A 19,605-nucleotide genomic window follows, 5' to 3' on the forward strand; every position below is an offset into this window, starting at 1 on the left:
TTCTCTCGAATGATTTTTTTCTGCAAAGTTAAATAGCAAACTACGGTACATACAACTTAAAGAATTATACCATTATGTCGAGGAAAATGGTCACTAGAATATGGGCGTTACAATTTGACATAATATACTGATGAACTGCTAAATCATGAAAACTTACTCACACTGCTGTTTTTTAACCTTATCAAAACAATGGTCACGTGGATGGCGGCCTTTGTATATGTACACCTTTCATCATAGAAACAACACCCTTGAGCTTGCCATCATGGTGATTAATATATTTCAACATTTCATGGTGAAAATATAATGGGGTTTAATATTTTGACGAGATCCGATGTGTGAACTCATGCTTGTGAAATAATGAGACTTGATTGTAAATGTTGATGTCGAAACATTTTCATTCGTATAGATATGCGTGTTATACATATTGTTCCTCGGCAAGTTGTGCATACTGTATCTAGACAAGTTGTGTATACTGTACCTAGGCTAGTTGTGCATACCGTACCTAGGCTAATTGTTCATACTGTACCTAGGCAAGTTGTGCATACTGCACCTATGCAAGATGTGCATTTTGTACCTAAACAAGTTGTGCATACTGTACCTAGAAAAGTTGTGCATATTGTACTTAAGCAAGTTGTGGACACTGTACCTAGAAACGTTGTGCATATTGTACCTAGACAAGTTGTGGACACTGTCCAATACAAGTTGTGCATACTGCACCTAGACAAGTTGTGCATTTTGAACCTCGGCAAGTTGTGCATACTGTACCTAGGCAAGTTATGTATACTGTACCTAGGCAAGTTGTGTATACTGTAACTCGGCAAGTTGTGCATACTGTACCTCGGCAAGTTGTTCATACTGTACATGGGCAAGTTGTGCATACTGTACCTAGTCAAGTTGTGCATACTGTACCTAGTCAAGTTGTGCATACCGTACCTAAACAAGTTGTGCATACTGTACCTAGGCAAGTTGTGTATACTGTACCTAGGTGAGTTGTGCATACTGTACCTTGGCAAGTTGTGCATACTGTACCTATGCAAGTTGTGTATATTGTACCTAGACAAGATGCGCATATTGTACCTAGACAAGTTGTGCATATTGTACCTAAGCAAGTTGTGGACACTGTACCTAGGCAAGTTGTGCATACTGTACCCAGGCAAGTTGTGCATACTGTACCTCGGCAAGTTGTGCAAACTGTACCTGGGCAAGTTGTGCATACTGTACTTAGGCAAGTTGTGCATACTATACCTAGGCAAGTTGTGCATACTGTACCTGGGCCAGTTGTGCATACTGTACCTAGACAAGTTGTGCATACTGTACCTAGGCAAGTTGTGTATACTGTACCTGGGCAAGTTGTGCATACTGTACTTAGGCTAGTTGGGCATACTGTACCTAGGCAAGTTGTGTATACTGTACCTAAGCAAGTTGTGCATACTGTACTTAGGATAGTTGGGCATACTGTACCTAGGCTAGTTGGGCATATTGTACCTAGGCTAGTTGGGCATATTGTACCTAGGCTAGTTGTGCATACTGTACCTAGGCAAGTTGTGCATACTGTACCTAGGCAAGTTGTGCATATTGTACTTAAGCAAGTTGTGGACACTGTACCTAGGCAAGTTGTGCATACTGTACCTAGGCAAGTTGTACATTTTGTACCTAGGCAAGTTGTGCATACTGTACCTAGACAAGTTCTGTATATTGTACCTAGACAAGATGTGCATATTGTATCTAGACAAGTTGTGCATATTTTACTGAAGCAAGTTGTGGGCACTGTACCTAGGAAAGTTGTGCATACAATACATCGGCAAATTGTGCATGTTGTACCTAGGAAAGTTGTGCATACTGTACCTAGACAAGTTGTGCATTTTGTACCTAGGCAAGATGTGCATACTGTACCTAGGCAATTTGTGCATTTTGTACCAAAGCTAGTTGTGCATACTGTACCTAGGCTAGTTGTGCATTTTGTACCTAGGCTAGTTGTGCATACTCTACCTAGGCTAGTTGTGCATACTGTACCTAGGCTAGTTGTGCATACTGTACCTAGGCAAGTTGTGTATACTGTACCTCGGCAAGTTGTGCACACTGTAACTCGGCAAGTTGGACATACTGTACCTAGGCAAGTTGTGCATACTGTACTTAGGCAAGTTGTGCATTTTGTACCTAGGCTAGTTGTGCATACAGTACCTAGGCTAGTTGTGCATTATGTACCTAGGCTAGTTGTTCATACTGTACCTAGGCTAGTTGTGCATACTGTACCTAGGCATGTTGTGCATTTTGTACCTAGGCAAGTTGTGCATACTGTACCTAGGCTAGTTGGGCATATTGTACCTAGGCTAGTTGGGCATACTGTACCTAAGATAGTTGGGCATATTGTACCTAGGCTAGTTGGGCATACTGTACCTAAGCTAGTTGGGCATATTGTACCTAGACTAGTTGGGCATATTGTACCTAGGCTAGTTGGGCATACTGTACCTAGGCTAGTTGGGCATATTGTACCTAGGCTAGTTGGGCATATTGTACTTAGACTAGTTGGGCATACTGAACATAGGCTATTTGGGCATATTGTACCTACGCTAGTTGGGCATACTGTACTTAGGCTAGTTGGGCATACTGTACCTAGGCTAGTTGGGTATATTGTACCTTGGCTAGTTGGGCACACTGTACCTAGTCTAGTTGGATATATTGTACCTCGGCAAGTTGTGCACACTGTACCTAGGCAAGTTGTGCATACTGTACCTCGGCAAGTTGTGCACACTGTACCTAGGCTAGTTGTGCATATTGTACCTAGGCTAGTTGGGCATGTTGTACCTAGGCTAGTTGGGCATATTGTACCTAGACTAGTTGGGCATATTTACCTAGGCTAGTTGGGCATACTGTACCTAGGCTAGTTGGGCATATTGTACCTAGGCTAGTTGGGCATATTGTACTTAGGCTAGTTGGGCATACTGTACCTAGGCTAGTTGGGCATATTGTACCTAGGCTAGTTGGGCATACTGTACTTAGGCTAGTTGGGCATACTGTACCTAGGCTAGTTCGGTATATTTTACCTAGGTTAGTTGGGCATACTGTACCTACGCTAGTTGGATATATTGTACCGAGGCTAGTTGGGCATACTCTACCAAGCCAAGTTGTGCATACTGTACCTAGGCAAGTTGTGCATACTGAACCTAGGCAAGTTGTGCAACTGTACCTAGGCAAGTTGTGAATACTGTACCTAGGCTAGTTGGGCATATTGTACCTAGGCTAGTTGGGCATATTGTACCTAGGCTAGTTTGGCATACTGTACCTAGGCTAGTTCGGTATATTGTACCTAGGTTAGTTGGGCATACTGTACCTACGCTAGTTGGATATATTGTACCGAGGCAAGTTGAGCATACTGTACCAAGCCAAGTTGTACATACTGTACTTAGGCTAGTTGTGCATACTGTACCTAGGCAAGTTGTGCATACTGTACCTAGGCAAGTTGTGCATATTGTACTTAAGCAAGTTGTGGACACTGTACCTAGGCAAGTTGTGCATACTGTACCTAGGCAAGTTGTACATTTTGTACCTAGGCAAGTTGTGCATACTGTACCTAGACAAGTTCTGTATATTGTACCTAGACAAGATGTGCATATTGTATCTAGACAAGTTGTGCATATTTTACTGAAGCAAGTTGTGGGCACTGTACCTAGGCAAGTTGTGCATACAATACATCGGCAAATTGTGCATGTTGTACCTAGGAAAGTTGTGCATACTGTACCTAGACAAGTTGTGCATTTTGTACCTAGGCAAGATGTGCATACTGTACCTAGGCAATTTGTGCATTTTGTACCAAAGCTAGTTGTGCATACTGTACCTAGGCTAGTTGTGCATTTTGTACCTAGGCTAGTTGTGCATACTCTACCTAGGCTAGTTGTGCATACTGTACCTAGGCTAGTTGTGCATACTGTACCTAGGCAAGTTGTGTATACTGTACCTCGGCAAGTTGTGCACACTGTAACTCGGCAAGTTGGACATACTGTACCTAGGCAAGTTGTGCATACTGTACTTAGGCAAGTTGTGCATTTTGTACCTAGGCTAGTTGTGCATACAGTACCTAGGCTAGTTGTGCATTATGTACCTAGGCTAGTTGTTCATACTGTACCTAGGCTAGTTGTGCATACTGTACCTAGGCATGTTGTGCATTTTGTACCTAGGCAAGTTGTGCATACTGTACCTAGGCTAGTTGGGCATATTGTACCTAGGCTAGTTGGGCATACTGTACCTAAGATAGTTGGGCATATTGTACCTAGGCTAGTTGGGCATACTGTACCTAAGCTAGTTGGGCATATTGTACCTAGACTAGTTGGGCATATTGTACCTAGGCTAGTTGGGCATACTGTACCTAGGCTAGTTGGGCATATTGTACCTAGGCTAGTTGGGCATATTGTACTTAGACTAGTTGGGCATACTGAACATAGGCTATTTGGGCATATTGTACCTACGCTAGTTGGGCATACTGTACTTAGGCTAGTTGGGCATACTGTACCTAGGCTAGTTGGGTATATTGTACCTTGGCTAGTTGGGCACACTGTACCTAGTCTAGTTGGATATATTGTACCTCGGCAAGTTGTGCACACTGTACCTAGGCAAGTTGTGCATACTGTACCTCGGCAAGTTGTGCACACTGTACCTAGGCAAGTTGTGCATACTGTACCTCGGCAAGTTGTGCACACTGTACCTCGGCAAGATGTGTATACTGTACCTAGGCAAGTTGTGCATACTGTACCTAGGCAAGTTGTGTATACTGTACCTGGGCAAGTTTTGCACATTGTACTTAGGCTAGTTGGGCATACTGTACCTAGGCAAGTTGTGTATACTGTACTAGGCTAGTTGTGCATACTGTACTTAGGCTAGTTGGGCATACTGTACCTAGTCTAGTTGGGCTTACTGTACCTAGGCAAGTTTGACATACTGTACCTAGGAAGTATGGCATACTGTACCTAGGGTAGTTGGGCATACTGTACCTAGGCTAGTTGTGCATACTGTACTTAAGCTAGTTGGGCATACTGCACCTTGGCTAGTTGGGCATATTGTACCTAGACTAGTTGGGCATATTGTACCTAGGCTAGTTGTGCATATTGTACCTAGGCTAGTTGTGCATACTGTACCTAGGCTAGTTGTGCATATTGTACCTAGGCTAGTTGGGCATGTTGTACCTAGGCTAGTTGGGCATATTGTACCTAGACTAGTTGGGCATATTTACCTAGGCTAGTTGGGCATACTGTACCTAGGCTAGTTGGGCATATTGTACCTAGGCTAGTTGGGCATATTGTACTTAGGCTAGTTGGGCATACTGTACCTAGGCTAGTTGGGCATATTTTACCTAGGCTAGTTGGGCATACTGTACTTAGGCTAGTTGGGCATACTGTACCTAGGCTAGTTCGGTATATTTTACCTAGGTTAGTTGGGCATACTGTACCTACGCTAGTTGGATATATTGTACCGAGGCTAGTTGGGCATACTCTACCAAGCCAAGTTGTGCATACTGTACCTAGGCAAGTTGTGCATACTGAACCTAGGCAAGTTGTGCAACTGTACCTAGGCAAGTTGTGAATACTGTACCTAGGCTAGTTGGGCATATTGTACCTAGGCTAGTTGGGCATATTGTACCTAGGCTAGTTTGGCATACTGTACCTAGGCTAGTTCGGTATATTGTACCTAGGTTAGTTGGGCATACTGTACCTACGCTAGTTGGATATATTGTACCGAGGCAAGTTGAGCATACTGTACCAAGCCAAGTTGTACATACTGTACTTAGGCTAGTTGTGCATACTGTACCTAGGCAAGTTGTGCATATTGTTCCTAGGCAAGTTGTGCAACTGTACCTAGGCAAGTTGTGAATACTGTACCTAGGCAAGTTGTGCATACTGTACCTAGGAATGTTGTGCATATTGTACCTAGACAAGTTGTGGACACTGTACCTAGGCTAGTTGGGCAGTTTTGCATACTGTACCAAGACAAGTTGTGCACACTGTACATAATGAAGTTGTGTATACTGTACCTTGGCAAGTTGTGCACACTGTACATAATGAATTTGTGTAAACTGTACCTAGGCTAGTTGTGCACACTGTACATAATGAAGTTGTGCATACTGTACCTAGACAAGTTGCACAAACTGTACCTAGGCAAGTTGTGCACACTGTACCTAGACAAACTGTGCATATTTTACCTAGGCAAATTGTGCACACTGTACATAATGAAGTTGTGTATACTGTACTTAGGCAAGTTATGCACACTGTACATAATGGAGTTGTGTATACTGTACCTAGGCAAGTTGCGCAAACTGTACCTAGGCAAGTTGTGCACACTGTACCTAGACAAGTTGTGCCTACTGTACCTAGGCAAATTGTGCACACTGTACATAATGAAGTTGTGTATACTGTACCTAGGCAAGTTGTGCACACTGTACATAATGAAGCTGTGTATACTGTACCTAGGCAAGTTGTGCACACTTTACATAGTGGAGTTGTGTATACTGTACCTAGGCAAGTTGTGCACACTGTACATAATGGAGTTGTGCATAGTGTACCTCGGCAAGTTGTGCATACTCTACCTAGGCAAGTTGTGCATACTGTAACTAGGTAAGTTGTGCAAACGGTGCCAAGACAAGTTGTGCATACTGTACCTAGACAAGTTGTGCATACTGTACCTAGACAAGTTGTGCATACTGTACCTAGGCAAGTTGTGCACACTGTACCTAGGCTAGTTGTGCACTCTGGACCTCGGCAAGTTGTGTACACTGTACCTCGGCGAGTTGTGCACACTGTACCTAGACAAGTTTTGCATTTTGTACCTCGGCAAGTTGTGCATACTGTACCTCGGCAAGTTGTGCACACTGTACCTAGAAAAGTTGTGCATTTTGTACCTCGGCAAGTTGTGCATACTGTACCTCGGCAAGTTGTGCACAATATACCTCGGCAAGTTGTGCACACTGTACCGAGGCTAGTTGTGCACTCTGGAGCTCGGCAATTTGTGTACACTGTACCTCGGCGAGTTGTGCACTCTGTACCTAGGCAAGTTGCGCAAACTGTACCTAGGCAAGTTGTGCACACTGTACCTAGACAAGTTGTGCCTACTGTCCCTAGGCAAATTGTGCACACTGTACATAATGAAGTTGTGTATACTGTACCTAGGCAAGTTGTGCACACTGTACATAATGAAGCTGTGTATAATGTACCTAGGCAAGTTGTGCACACTGTACATAATGGAGTTGTGTATACTGTACCTAGGCAAGTTGTGCACACTGTACATAATGGAGTTGTGCATAATGTACCTAGGCAAGTTGTGCATACTGTACTTAGGCTAGTTGGGCATACTGTACCTAGGCTAGTTGGGCATATTGTACCTAGGCTAGTTGGGTAAACTGTACCAAGACAAGTTATGCATACTGTACCTAGACAAGTTGTGTATACTGTACCTAGGCAAGTTGTGCACACTGTACCTAGGCAGGTTGTTCTCACTGTACCTGGGCAAGTTGTGCATACTGTACCTAGGCAAGTTGTGCACACTGTACCTAGACAAGTTTTGCATGTTGTACCAAGGCAAGTTGTGCACAATGTACCATGGCAAGTTGTGCACACTGTACCTCGGCGAGTTGTGCACTCTGTACCTCGGCAAGTTGCGTACACTGTACCTAGGCAAGTTGTGCATTTTGTACCTCGGCAAGTTGTGCACTCTGTTCCTAGGCTAGTTGGGCATACTGTACCTAGACAAGTTGTGTATACTGTACCTAGGCAAGTTGTGCATTTTGTACCTAGGCAAGTTGTGCACTCTGTACCTAGGCTAGTTGGGCATACTGTACCTAGACAAGTTGTGTATACTGTACCTAGGCTAGTTGGGCATACTGTACCTAGACAAGTTGTGTATATTGTACCTAGGCTAGTTGTGCATATTGTACCTTGGCTGGTTGTGTATATTGTACCTAGGCAAGTTGTGCATATTGTACCTAGACAAGTTGTGTATACTGTATCTAGACAAGTTGTGTATATTGTACCTTGGCTGGTTGTGCATATTGTACCTAGACAAGTTGTGTATACTGTACCTAAGATTTGATGTCGCAGTTACATAGATAAAATGTTTTTTGTTTGTCAATATTCAAGGGCAGTAATGTCAGGTGCGTCCATGCTTCCCGGTTCATTGGTTTGAGTGATAAACGTCCTCGACTCGGTGAGTATTACCACTGTTTTCTATATGTTTCAACGATAATTTTTAGAAACGACCTTGTGCACCGAATGAAGAGCAATTGCTCGTTTACGAAAACGCTTGTTTTGGATCAAAACAATGTCTGTATTAAAATATCTCGTGAAAACAATGCACGTTCTTACTAGGCTTCCCGACTCACTCAATGCATTTTTTGCTTCAAAACAACTATTTAATACCGTTCTCTTGCGTACAAACCCCACCCGATGCTTTGTTTTGGGCAATAACAGTTATTGCTATTGATTTCCGAATGCAGACAGCCAATTTTGGAGTTAAATCGGCTCATTTACGAAAATGCTTGCTGGTTCATTCTGTACATTTTTAGAACCTAGGTTCATCCCAAATCTGGAAGATCTATGGCACATTAAAATAACGAATAAAAGGCGTCGATTTTTTTAAAATGCATGCATATGTTCTAAAGCACGTCAAAGAAAGGTAATTTTGTTCAGGCAGTGTGTGTATACCTCGTGATAAATTACGTTATATATGCTACATTGGAAGGCAACTTTTTGCTTAAAATGAAGACTTAAATCGAAGATAACTTTTCAATCACTGCACCATTTTAAATGAAACAAAGGGCAGTCTATGCCTCCTAAGGAGTCCCGTCTTCGTTGTTTTACCGGAGTTTGATAAGGTGATTAGTTTAATCAATCACTTCGACAAACCTGTTTCCAAACTAACGTTTTGACAGTGCTCTGTCAGACGGCCGTATTGTGATTTTTTTTTGTCAAAGTGTTTTAAGAAACTAAACTCTCAATCAAACACTGGTAAACGACCGAAGGCGGTGCTCCGTTAGCGGCGTAGACTGCGCTATATTTCATTTAAAATGGTGAATAAATAGGAACGTTATCTTTGTTTAAAATCTTCATACGAAGCAAAATTTTGTTTTCGGACGTAGCGTTTATGACAATATTTATGACGTGGTATACACACTGACAGGGCTCTCTACTTAAAGTAGAACTGTCATTATTTTTGGAGGTTATATTGTAAGTCGACACACGGTTATGTCTTTCTTTACATAAAAGAGTTTTAAGAGTCTTAAATTGTTGACTGTTTCCTGCAGGTTGTGTCCCTTTTTATTTCGATTGCCAAAGTAAACATATAGCACACTCTTTAAGGTAAACTCTCAGTTCCTTTTCATTGATATTTCCTACAAAGGTAGTTTTAAAAAAATCCACAATTTTAGCTTACATTATTACATTAGCAATTTTAAAGGGGCTGTACTCCGTATGATGAAATAGCGAAAAAGAGAGAAAATTGTCGAAACCTGATATAAACTTCGTATCGATTTGTACAATGCATTGAAACTTACTAACCGAAGTACCACATAGTTCAAAATTAATTTATTTTTCGAAGTTTTTTTCGTATTTTTTTCAATTAAAAAAGATTACTAGGTATGTCTTCTTAGTGGAATTCATTCCCGTAATGCGTGATTCGCTAGTCGATTTCATCACGTGATATAACACAATAGATAGTCAACCACTAAAGAAGCGACCAAACACTCTAGAAACAGGTATTTCACGTCTCTAAAGACGAAAAAACACATTAGAAACCCCAATTTGGACTCCTCAATTTTTTACTCATTTCCCTAAAAACCCCGGGCACCCTATTCCCCTACAGCTCGAAAACGGTTAAAGATATTTTTTATGCGTTTTTTATATAAAAGGGCGTAAAAAAACTGCCATAGCACTAACAGCCAACAATTTTCCAAAAAAAATAACCACGCCGGAAAAAAAGTCTTAAAGATAACTTTTTTGCACCCCCGGGGAAGGGAGTGGTAACATTTTTCTAAACCCATTTTTGACACTGAACACGAAAATCCACGAAAACCACGATAAATTTGAGAGGTCGAAACTGACCAGGGCGATAATGACCAGTCTAGCGCAATATAAACCACCTGGGATCTTTTCAGTGCGAAAATGACCATTTTCAGCCCAATAATGACCAATAGACTCTAACCAAGTTAGGTATATAGCTCAAGTATTCCAACCGTTTAGGGTCAGCCTTCGTAGCACAGTGGATACCACACTGGACTGCAATTTTGGCGACACCGGTCCCAGCCCGGTCTCTGACTCGATTTCTTTTCTACATTAATGATATGAAAGAGTAAAACATTTCTTTAAATACTTGTCTTAAATTTCTTTACAGAAAAAAAATCTTTTTTGGTGCCAGTCAGGTGTATAGTGCCTTTAATATATAAAGAACCTCTATTTTTATTTTATCATCAAGTACGCAGAGTTCATTTATTATGTCGTTTATATGGACTACCTTAAAACGTCTTGTTTTTGTCAATTTAGATTCATGTCTTGTCCTGTAGTGGCGGGTGGGGTATATTAAAATTAGACGACATTCAATCGACATAAATGGAGTGTTATGGCGACCACACGCCGTTTTTACGATGTTTATGACGGCGGAATTGGTCGCCTTGTTTTTGTTGTTTAGCGATTCGCTGATTTGTTTTTTGCTGTAGCTATTCGCACAACTCATTTTTTGCGACGCGCCGAGCATAACGCCCGTACAGTACCGAAAATCCCACACAAAAAAAACAGTAGGGTCGGCGGTATTTTCCAGGTAGGGTCGGGTGACCCAAACCATACAATGTATTTTTTAGGCCTAATTTTCTGTCAAAAAAAGTGATTTAGAAATTCAAGCCACTTAAATAATATATATATATTTAATTGTTTAAATTGATTACTTGGTTGTGACGGTAATGAATCGTGTGAGAACCCCTTTACATTCACACGAATGCCCACCCTGAACTGTTCAGTGTGCAAAAATGTATGTAAAGGTACATAATATTTAAATCTAATTGAGGGATTATATACATTATATATTAAATGCCTCAGTTACAACCAACACTACATTTGCCGTTTGGAATACATTGCTAGTTTAGTTTATGTTCAATGTATAGCTAGCTTTGAAGTGAGAATGTTTGGCTTGCAGAAAAGCCTGCGTTTTTCCGTATTTTGTTCCACGTTAGTTTAAGTAGTTCCCCATTTGTTTTCACATACTAGTAACAATTTTTTAAAAGTTGTTGTAAATCCTTATGTCCTTTTAAGTTTCGCATATCATATTTTTTAATCATGAACTTGAGAGATATTCAAGTACGTTTTATGATCGACCATTACGATATCCAGGTGCGACTGTAAGGCCACACCAAAATAATCTATTGTTCTATGGATTTTCAAGAAAAAAAATGAGCGAGCGAGCGAAATGTGTTTTTTTTTCCATTTCGAAGATATAACGAAGCATCGATGTTGATAAAACAAAAAATAAAAATCGCATTCTAAAAGCGAGCGAAAAGATGCATTTTTGTCATTTTCTTACAAACTCGTCAGTTTAACAAGGAAACAGTTGTTCTTTACCACTGTCCGGTAAAATGCAGTGTCATTTACACAATATTCATTGAAACACAATTGCATATTTGGAAAATCAGGAACATAAATAACCATGAAAACGTTCACACCGACATTCGCTTTTCACTATTTACATCCTCAAAATCAAGCAAAACACTCAAGGATAAATTAAACTGATATTGAATGTATCTAAAAATAACCTTTTTTAACAGGCCTAAATTTGTCGAAAGTAATAACAAGCTTAACTTCATGTGCAATTATCCATTTTGTATCCTTTTCCTCTTTCGATTTTGAAAGCTTGAAAACAGTTAATGCAGTCTATATTTAAGTCTCACAGATTCGGAGTTTGTATATCGCACTTCTTGATCTTTTTTCATGTATTAATATTCAATATGTCGTTTCAATTTTGATATGACAAATGGGATAAGCTATTGAGCGTATATCATCTGATCAAATAGAAGTATTGAATATAAATAATTGAATACAATGATACACATGATTGTTTAGGGGGGGGGGGGGGGAGGAGAGAGAAGTTATTGGCTTAACAACTAGAGCTCTCATTGAATGTGATAAATACCCCCAAATGCCGCCCTGATAGGAAATGGTAGGGAAATATTTACAAATACAAGGGTCATGTATCACCTTTAGAATGACAATGTTGTGGAAGGGGTTATTATCTTTGTTTGTTCATTTTTGGATTGTCTTTTTACAAAAATGTCACGTAGCTACAATGAAGAAGCAGCTAGAACATTTATGCATATTGTATTCATGAAACTTCATTAAATTCCACCCATTCTTAACTAATGCTACAATAAAAAGTAGCAAAGGCTATTGACTCTAAATTTAGCCAAGATCTAGTAAAGGTTCTTGAACACTTTATTTCCCCTTATCATGCTTAAACAAAGTATGCTGTTTTATTAAATAATAATAAAAATCCATTGAATAATTCAGACGTTATGCTACGGAAAAGAAAAAGTAACAAAGGGCAATTACTCTGTAATGATTGAATACAAAGTTATGGTTCTCACTCAATGCACTTCTTCTCATTGTTATTTACCATGAAGTTTCACTAAGTACTTTGCAAGTTTTTATCCGGATAAAAATTTTGTCCTCAACAAAACACAACATAGGGCAACAACTCTGCAATGGAAACAATGGTTCTTGTACACTGAACATCCTCTCATTGTTCTTTACCATTGTACGAGGTTAAATTAGATTCCATCTGGTAGTTTTCAAGATGTGCTTCAGATAAGACAAAGTAACGAATAGCAATAACTTTGTAATTAGCTAAAATAAAATTGTGGTTCCTGTACACTGCAGCTCTTTTCATTATGTTCTATCATTATATAAAGATTAATCAATAAGTTCATCTAGAAGTTTCCAAGCTATGCTCTGGACAAATAACTGGAAATGGTTGAATATCCGACTAGCGAATATACGAATAAAAGTAAATAAAAATAGTGTTTGTCGCAAAGATACATATGTGTACATGCATTAAGAAACATTTGGCGATTAATTTTTCCATATGTGACCTTTAAAACCATACATATAGACATAATCTGAATCCCCAACTACTGACTGGTTTGCAGTTGAACATTCGCGAATAATCGACTGGAAATGGTCGAATATCCGACTGGCGAATATACGAATAAAAGTAAATTAAAACAGTGTTTGTCGCAAAGATACATATGTGAACATGCATAAAGAAACATTTGGCGATTAATTTTCCCATATGTGACCTTTAAAACCATATATATAGACATAATCTGAATCCCCAACTACTGACTGGTTTGCAGTTGAACATTCGCGAATAACCGACTGGAAATGGTCGAATATCCGACTGGCGAATATACCAATAAAAGTGAATTAAAATAGTGTTTGTCGAATCCCCAACTGGCAACTAGCAGGTAGTTGAATATTCGAATCCCCAACTGGCAACTACCTTCCAACTTTACCGTCATAATAAAATTACCACCTTTTAACTTCGTTTGCCGTGGGTAAGGATATTATATTTTTTATTCTGTAGCATAACGTTGATTTCCTTGTCTCCCAACCTTTGTACTCATTTCGTAATACTGGTTTAAAGTGTTAATCGCACACACTTGTTGCCAAATCAACAAAGTGTGGCACTAAGGTACAAAGATTAGATAAGGTCTTCATGGAAACGGGACTCCTGGTTAATAACAGATTACCTAGCCCCATCCAGCTCCTTCACTCATTTAAACAGCTTTTCGAGAGCTCTTGCCAGTGTAACGGTCCGCTGTAGGCGGATGTGCGTTCATAGTTTAACTTCCATCTCTAGTTTCAGTTTTGACTACTGTCATTTACAACAGCCAATACCATTATACTTTGCCTTCATTTCATATGTTCTCCTTTTTCAAAATGACATAAAAGGAATCCCATTTTTTTTTTAAATTATGACCAGACTTAAACACACATCTATATACATGTCTGTTGTCAATGTACAGCCATTGTGAATCGAATGTTAGTATTGATATTAAATATGCTGTAACCATGATCTAAGTGATTGTTCATCATTCCAATCTCTTATTAAACATTAAAGCTGCACTCTAACAAGTTGTAAAAAAACGGTAAATCTGTGAGAGTGCAGCTCTTAGTATTCAATTTTGTACGGTATTGATATTGAAAGTGATTGTTCATCATTCCAACCGCTTGCTAAACATTAAGTAGATTTCTAAGCAATACTTCGAAAAAAGTACATTTTCAGCCAGTGAAATTGCAGATAGGCAATCATTAAGAACTAGGCTTAATCATTAAGGATTTTGACTTTCCAGGGTGTTTAAAGGTCCGCCTACTGTCACTTACCGATACCCATTCTCTGTAAATGTACCAGATTTTGCGTTGTCAATGTATCAGCCAATGAGGTTGTATTCTAAACCAGTTAAATAACCTGAAGTAATTTCTTTATGATAAGGAAGGACTCGTTCGCTGCGCTCACTTCGACCATTCTTTATCATTAAGAATTTATTTCATGCCATCACTTACAAAAATAAGTTTAATAGTTACATGTCTCACGGTGACACATTTTATACTGCATTATCAATAATTGATTTGAGGTTGAACAATGACTCCGTGTAGGGTTACAACATAATAAATTGAATTTGATTAGAACAGAACAGATATTTTATTAAGACTTGTACAAAGTACATCATCTTCTTAACCACAAATGAATAATAAATAAACCAACACATGGTATGACATAGGTTATACAATATGAAATAGAATCATAAATACATTCAAAAAATATATATTCAAATCAGGTGAGGATGAACAAAACTATTATAATTATAAATCAATATTTAAAGTTGATCTTCTAATACTCAGAGCTTGTTTGACAAATAAGGATAGTTTTATAAGTTCTTGTTTATTTCTTGTGTTTAACAGTTCATTCAACTTAAAAACAGACGGACGTAAATAATAATACCGTTTTATGTATTTCTTTCTTATAGTTTCAAAACTTGTACAAATACAATGAAATGAAATTCATCTTTTATATCTCTTGAGTTACAGCCTAAACATACGATTACGATTATATCTGCCAGTTTGAATCCTTAACGGGTGTGCAGAAAGTCTACAAAAAAATAGTTCTAAGCTTTGATAGGTAATAAATCCAAATAATCTCCATACACAAAAGTAGTCTTAAATTCCTTATACAAAAATAGAACTGGGCTATCAAGGGATCTATACCATTCTTGCTTAAAACAATCAATTATTCTTGTTTTAAATTCCGTTAAAAAGTACTTTTCATTTATCATATTAGGATTATAGAATACTTATGCAAAACCATACTGGCTCAAAAGCTTTTTAACATTTGATACCCAGTTAATTTTTCTATTATTACAGTCAGATAATGCATTCTTATGTACACTACTTATTATAATGTTATCGCTATTTGTAACCTTTAACCAATATTGTATAATTCTAACATATCTATGTACATAGCAATAGTTACAATGCATTCCAAATTCCGTATGTTTATCATTAGTTTCATTTAGAAAAATGACATATTCTAATAATGGTCATACCACGTGCTTTGTGACGTCATATTCTAATTTTGATTAAAAAGTGGTCGTTCGCCTAAAATTTCGAGTTATGTCGATATTATAATTTGATAGTTTACGAGTTCCTTCATAAACATCATTTCGCCTTGCAACACAATGTACTCTAAATGGCATATATTATATTTTTACAAATGATTGTCGTAAAGAACAAGTTGCAAATATCCGTTTTATTATTGTTTTCACAAATTATATTCAACATGTTCAATGTGTTGTCGTATCGAGGGGTGAAAGCGAAAAGGTTCTAAGTGACATTAAATAAAGAAGCAGATAGAACCTTTTCGCTTCCACCCCTCGGTATGCATCACTGATTTCAAATTTGTTTTTGAATGGTCTCAAAATTAGAATGACAGACAATATGCAACTTGAAATAAAAAAATGGCGATTCTTTTTAAAAGGATATGATAATTTTTCTCTTCGTCGTCATCTTTCATGCTTGAAAATGCATAATGCTGATTAAATTAAATTTATTTCTCTTGGACTAACCTTTTTCCTGTGCAATTTTGACAACCCAAAATAATAAACTAAGTAATAGGTACGAAGTACCTATCGTTAGGTACAGTGTGTGTATACAACGTGATAATTGACGTCATAAATGCTACGTCGAAAGGCAACATTTTGCTTAAAATTAAGGCTTCAATCAAAGATAACTTTTCTTTTACATTACCGTTTTATATTAAAGACAAGATATGAAAAAAATGTTGAATTTATGATGTGGAAATATTTTTCCTAAGATTTGACCTAGTGACCTAGATTTTTACCCGGGTTGACCGATATTAAAAAATATGCAAGATATAATGCAGACAAGCATTCTGAGCATGTTTCATAAAGATTTGTTCTAGCACACCAGATATGCATTTCCGGTGAATTCAGCCGTGCTGGAAAACTCCATCTGGCATCCCCCCATGCCAGATGAGTCACACGCTGTGACCTAATAATTTCAATTTCTTTTATAATACACTTTATGTAATCATAATTATGAGATTTAAATAGATGATTTCCATTAACATTAACTTTACAAAAATTGACTTTACAGAACAAAACAAAAAAAAACTTAAAAGACGTGATGTCGAAGGAACTTATTGACGTATGCAGTGAATACAAATTACTGCGCGTCATGACGTCAGTAAACATCATCGCACGCGCTTTTTGGTGAAATGTACAAAAATGCGCTATTTATGTATTTTCTTCATAAACAATGTGATTTAAGGTATGCTAGAAAAAAAAATCATGTGTGTCCGTTCCGGATAGAAAAATCCGACCCTCGTGCACGCTGCGTTGCCGGTAACTCGGCAAGCCTCGTTACCTGGCAACGCAGGTGCCCTCGGGTCGGATTTTTCTATCCGGAACGGAAACACATGACGGATATTATTAGTAAAGATTGTTGAATTTATTACCATAAAGTATTTATTCTAAAGATTTGACCTAGTGACCTAGTTTTTGACCCGAGAAGACCCATACACATTCAAGATAACATGCCGATAATAGTCTGACCAAGTTTGATAACCATTGGATACAAACTCTTGATTTTATTAAATAAAATGAAAAACGGCCGCCCGCCCGGTTTTCGCCATTCTATAACCGTAATTTTTCGTTGAAAAATCCGGCTAAAAAGGCAGTCTATGCCGCTTAAAGAGCCCCGCCTTCGTTTTATTACCGAAATTTGATAAAGTCATTAGTTTCATTAAACACTTCGACAAACCTGTTTCCAAATTAATGTTTTGACAGTGCTCCGTCAGACGGCCGTGTTGTGGAAATGTTTGTCGAAGTGTTTAAAAAAAACTAAACTCTCAATCGAATTCTGGTAAAAGACCAAAGGCAGTGCTCCGTATAAGCGGAGTAGACAGTATTTTTTTAAATCAAAATATTGCCTTCCGACGTAGCATTTATGACGCAATTCATCACGTGGTATACACATACTGAGATAGCTTGACTAGGTATGGAAAAGGACCCTTTTTGCCAGAAAGGACATGTACGGAAAGGATCTACAAAACTATATTAGTGGAAAATGATTGCTTTGTTCCACATTTTAAAACTGATCGGTGAACCTGGTCATCAATAATTATCAAAATACATATAAAGTATGGTTTAAAGGGATAAAGAAATCAATATTCCGCCGAAATATGTATCGATATGTATCGCTTGCTGTTTGGTAATTATAATATAATTACATTATTTGCATTCAAGTTTTGGTTTATGTGCGGAGTTTCGTTTAAATGTGCGGAGTTTCTCTCTGAAGGTTATATCACTTCATGAGGTTGCCCAAAACTCAAATGCAAATATTGTTTTATAATTAAATGCATTCACCTTATTTAAAATATTATCATGTTAGTAGAACGTAACTGTGTCAATCACTGACCAGTTTGAAATCCTGTGTGATGGATTAGTACAAATTCCTCACATCTTAATTGTTTGACGGTTGTCCAAAGCCGGAATATTTAATTAATCCATAATAAAACTAAGTAAAACAATCCAGCATGCAGGAAGGCTTTCTAAACAAATTAAAGTGGTATTATCTCCCCTACAAATGTGTGACAATCAAGATATTTATAAGATAATAATCTGTCATCGACACTTGGTTAGAGTACCTTTAATTTTTAAATTGCCAGTTTCACTCAGGTCTCAGAGACATAGCAAAACAGATACACACAGACATACACATTGCCAAACACATAGACATACACATTGCCAAACACATAGACGTACACATAGCCATACACATTGCCAAACAAATAGCCATACACATAGACGTACACATCGACGTACACATTGCCAAACACATAGCCATACACATAGACGTACATATTGCCATACACATTGCCAAACAAATAGCCATACACATAGACATGCACATCGACGTACACATTGCCAAACAAATAGCCATACACATAGACGTACACATCGACGGACACATTGCCATACACATAGACGTACATATTGCCAAACACATAGCCATACACATAGACGTACACATTGCCAAACACATAGCCATACACATTGCTAAACACATAGCCATACACATAGACGTACATATTGCCAAACACATAGCCATACACATAGCCAAACACATAGACGTACACATTGCCAAACACATAGACGTACATATTGCCAAACACATAGCCATACACATAGACGTACACATTGCCAAACACATAGCCATACACATTGCTAAACACATAGCCATACACATAGACGTACATATTGCCAAACACATAGCCATACACATAGCCAAACACATAGACGTACACATTGCCAAACACATAGCCATACACATAGCCATACACATTGCCAAACACATAGACGTACACATTGCCAAACACATAGCCATACACATAGACGTACACATTACCAAACACATAGCCATACACATAGCCAAACACATAGACATACACATTGCCAAACACATAGCCACACACATTGCCAAACACATAGCCATAGACATAGCCAAACACATAGACGTACACATTGCCAAACACATAGACGTACACATTGCCAAACACATAGCCATACACATAGACGTACACATAGACGTACCCATAGCCATACACATTGCCAAACACATAGCCAAACACATAGACGTACACATTGCCAAACACATAGCCATACACATAAACATACACATAGACGTACACACTGCCAAACACATAGACGTATCCATTGCCAAACACATAGACGTACACATTGCCAAACACATAGCCATACATATAAACGTACACATAGACGTACACATTGCCAAACACATAGCCATACACATAGACGTACACATTGACGTACACATTGCCAAACACATAGCCATACACATAGCCATACACATAGACGTACACATTGCCAAACACATAGCCATACACATAGACGTACACATTGCCAAACACATAGCCATACACATAGCCATACACATAGACGTACCCATAGCCATACACATAGACGTACACATAGCCATACACATATAC

At 38.4% G+C, this 19,605-nt stretch overlaps 1 protein-coding gene across 1 annotated transcript; it reads left to right on the forward strand.

The window, feature by feature from the left end:
- Window positions 1-1,031: 1,031 nt before the first annotated feature.
- LOC128217496 (uncharacterized) lies at window positions 1,032-8,073 on the forward strand. Its single transcript, XM_052924657.1, has 2 exons — window positions 1,032-1,129; window positions 7,947-8,073. Exons 1-2 carry the CDS (start codon window positions 1,032-1,034, stop codon window positions 8,071-8,073), a joined length of 225 nt encoding a protein of 74 aa, XP_052780617.1.
- The last annotated feature ends 11,532 nt before the right edge of the window (window positions 8,074-19,605 follow it).

This window comes from Mya arenaria, chromosome 14 (genome assembly GCF_026914265.1).
Source record: "Mya arenaria isolate MELC-2E11 chromosome 14, ASM2691426v1".
Classification (NCBI taxonomy): Eukaryota; Metazoa; Mollusca; class Bivalvia; order Myida; family Myidae; genus Mya; species Mya arenaria.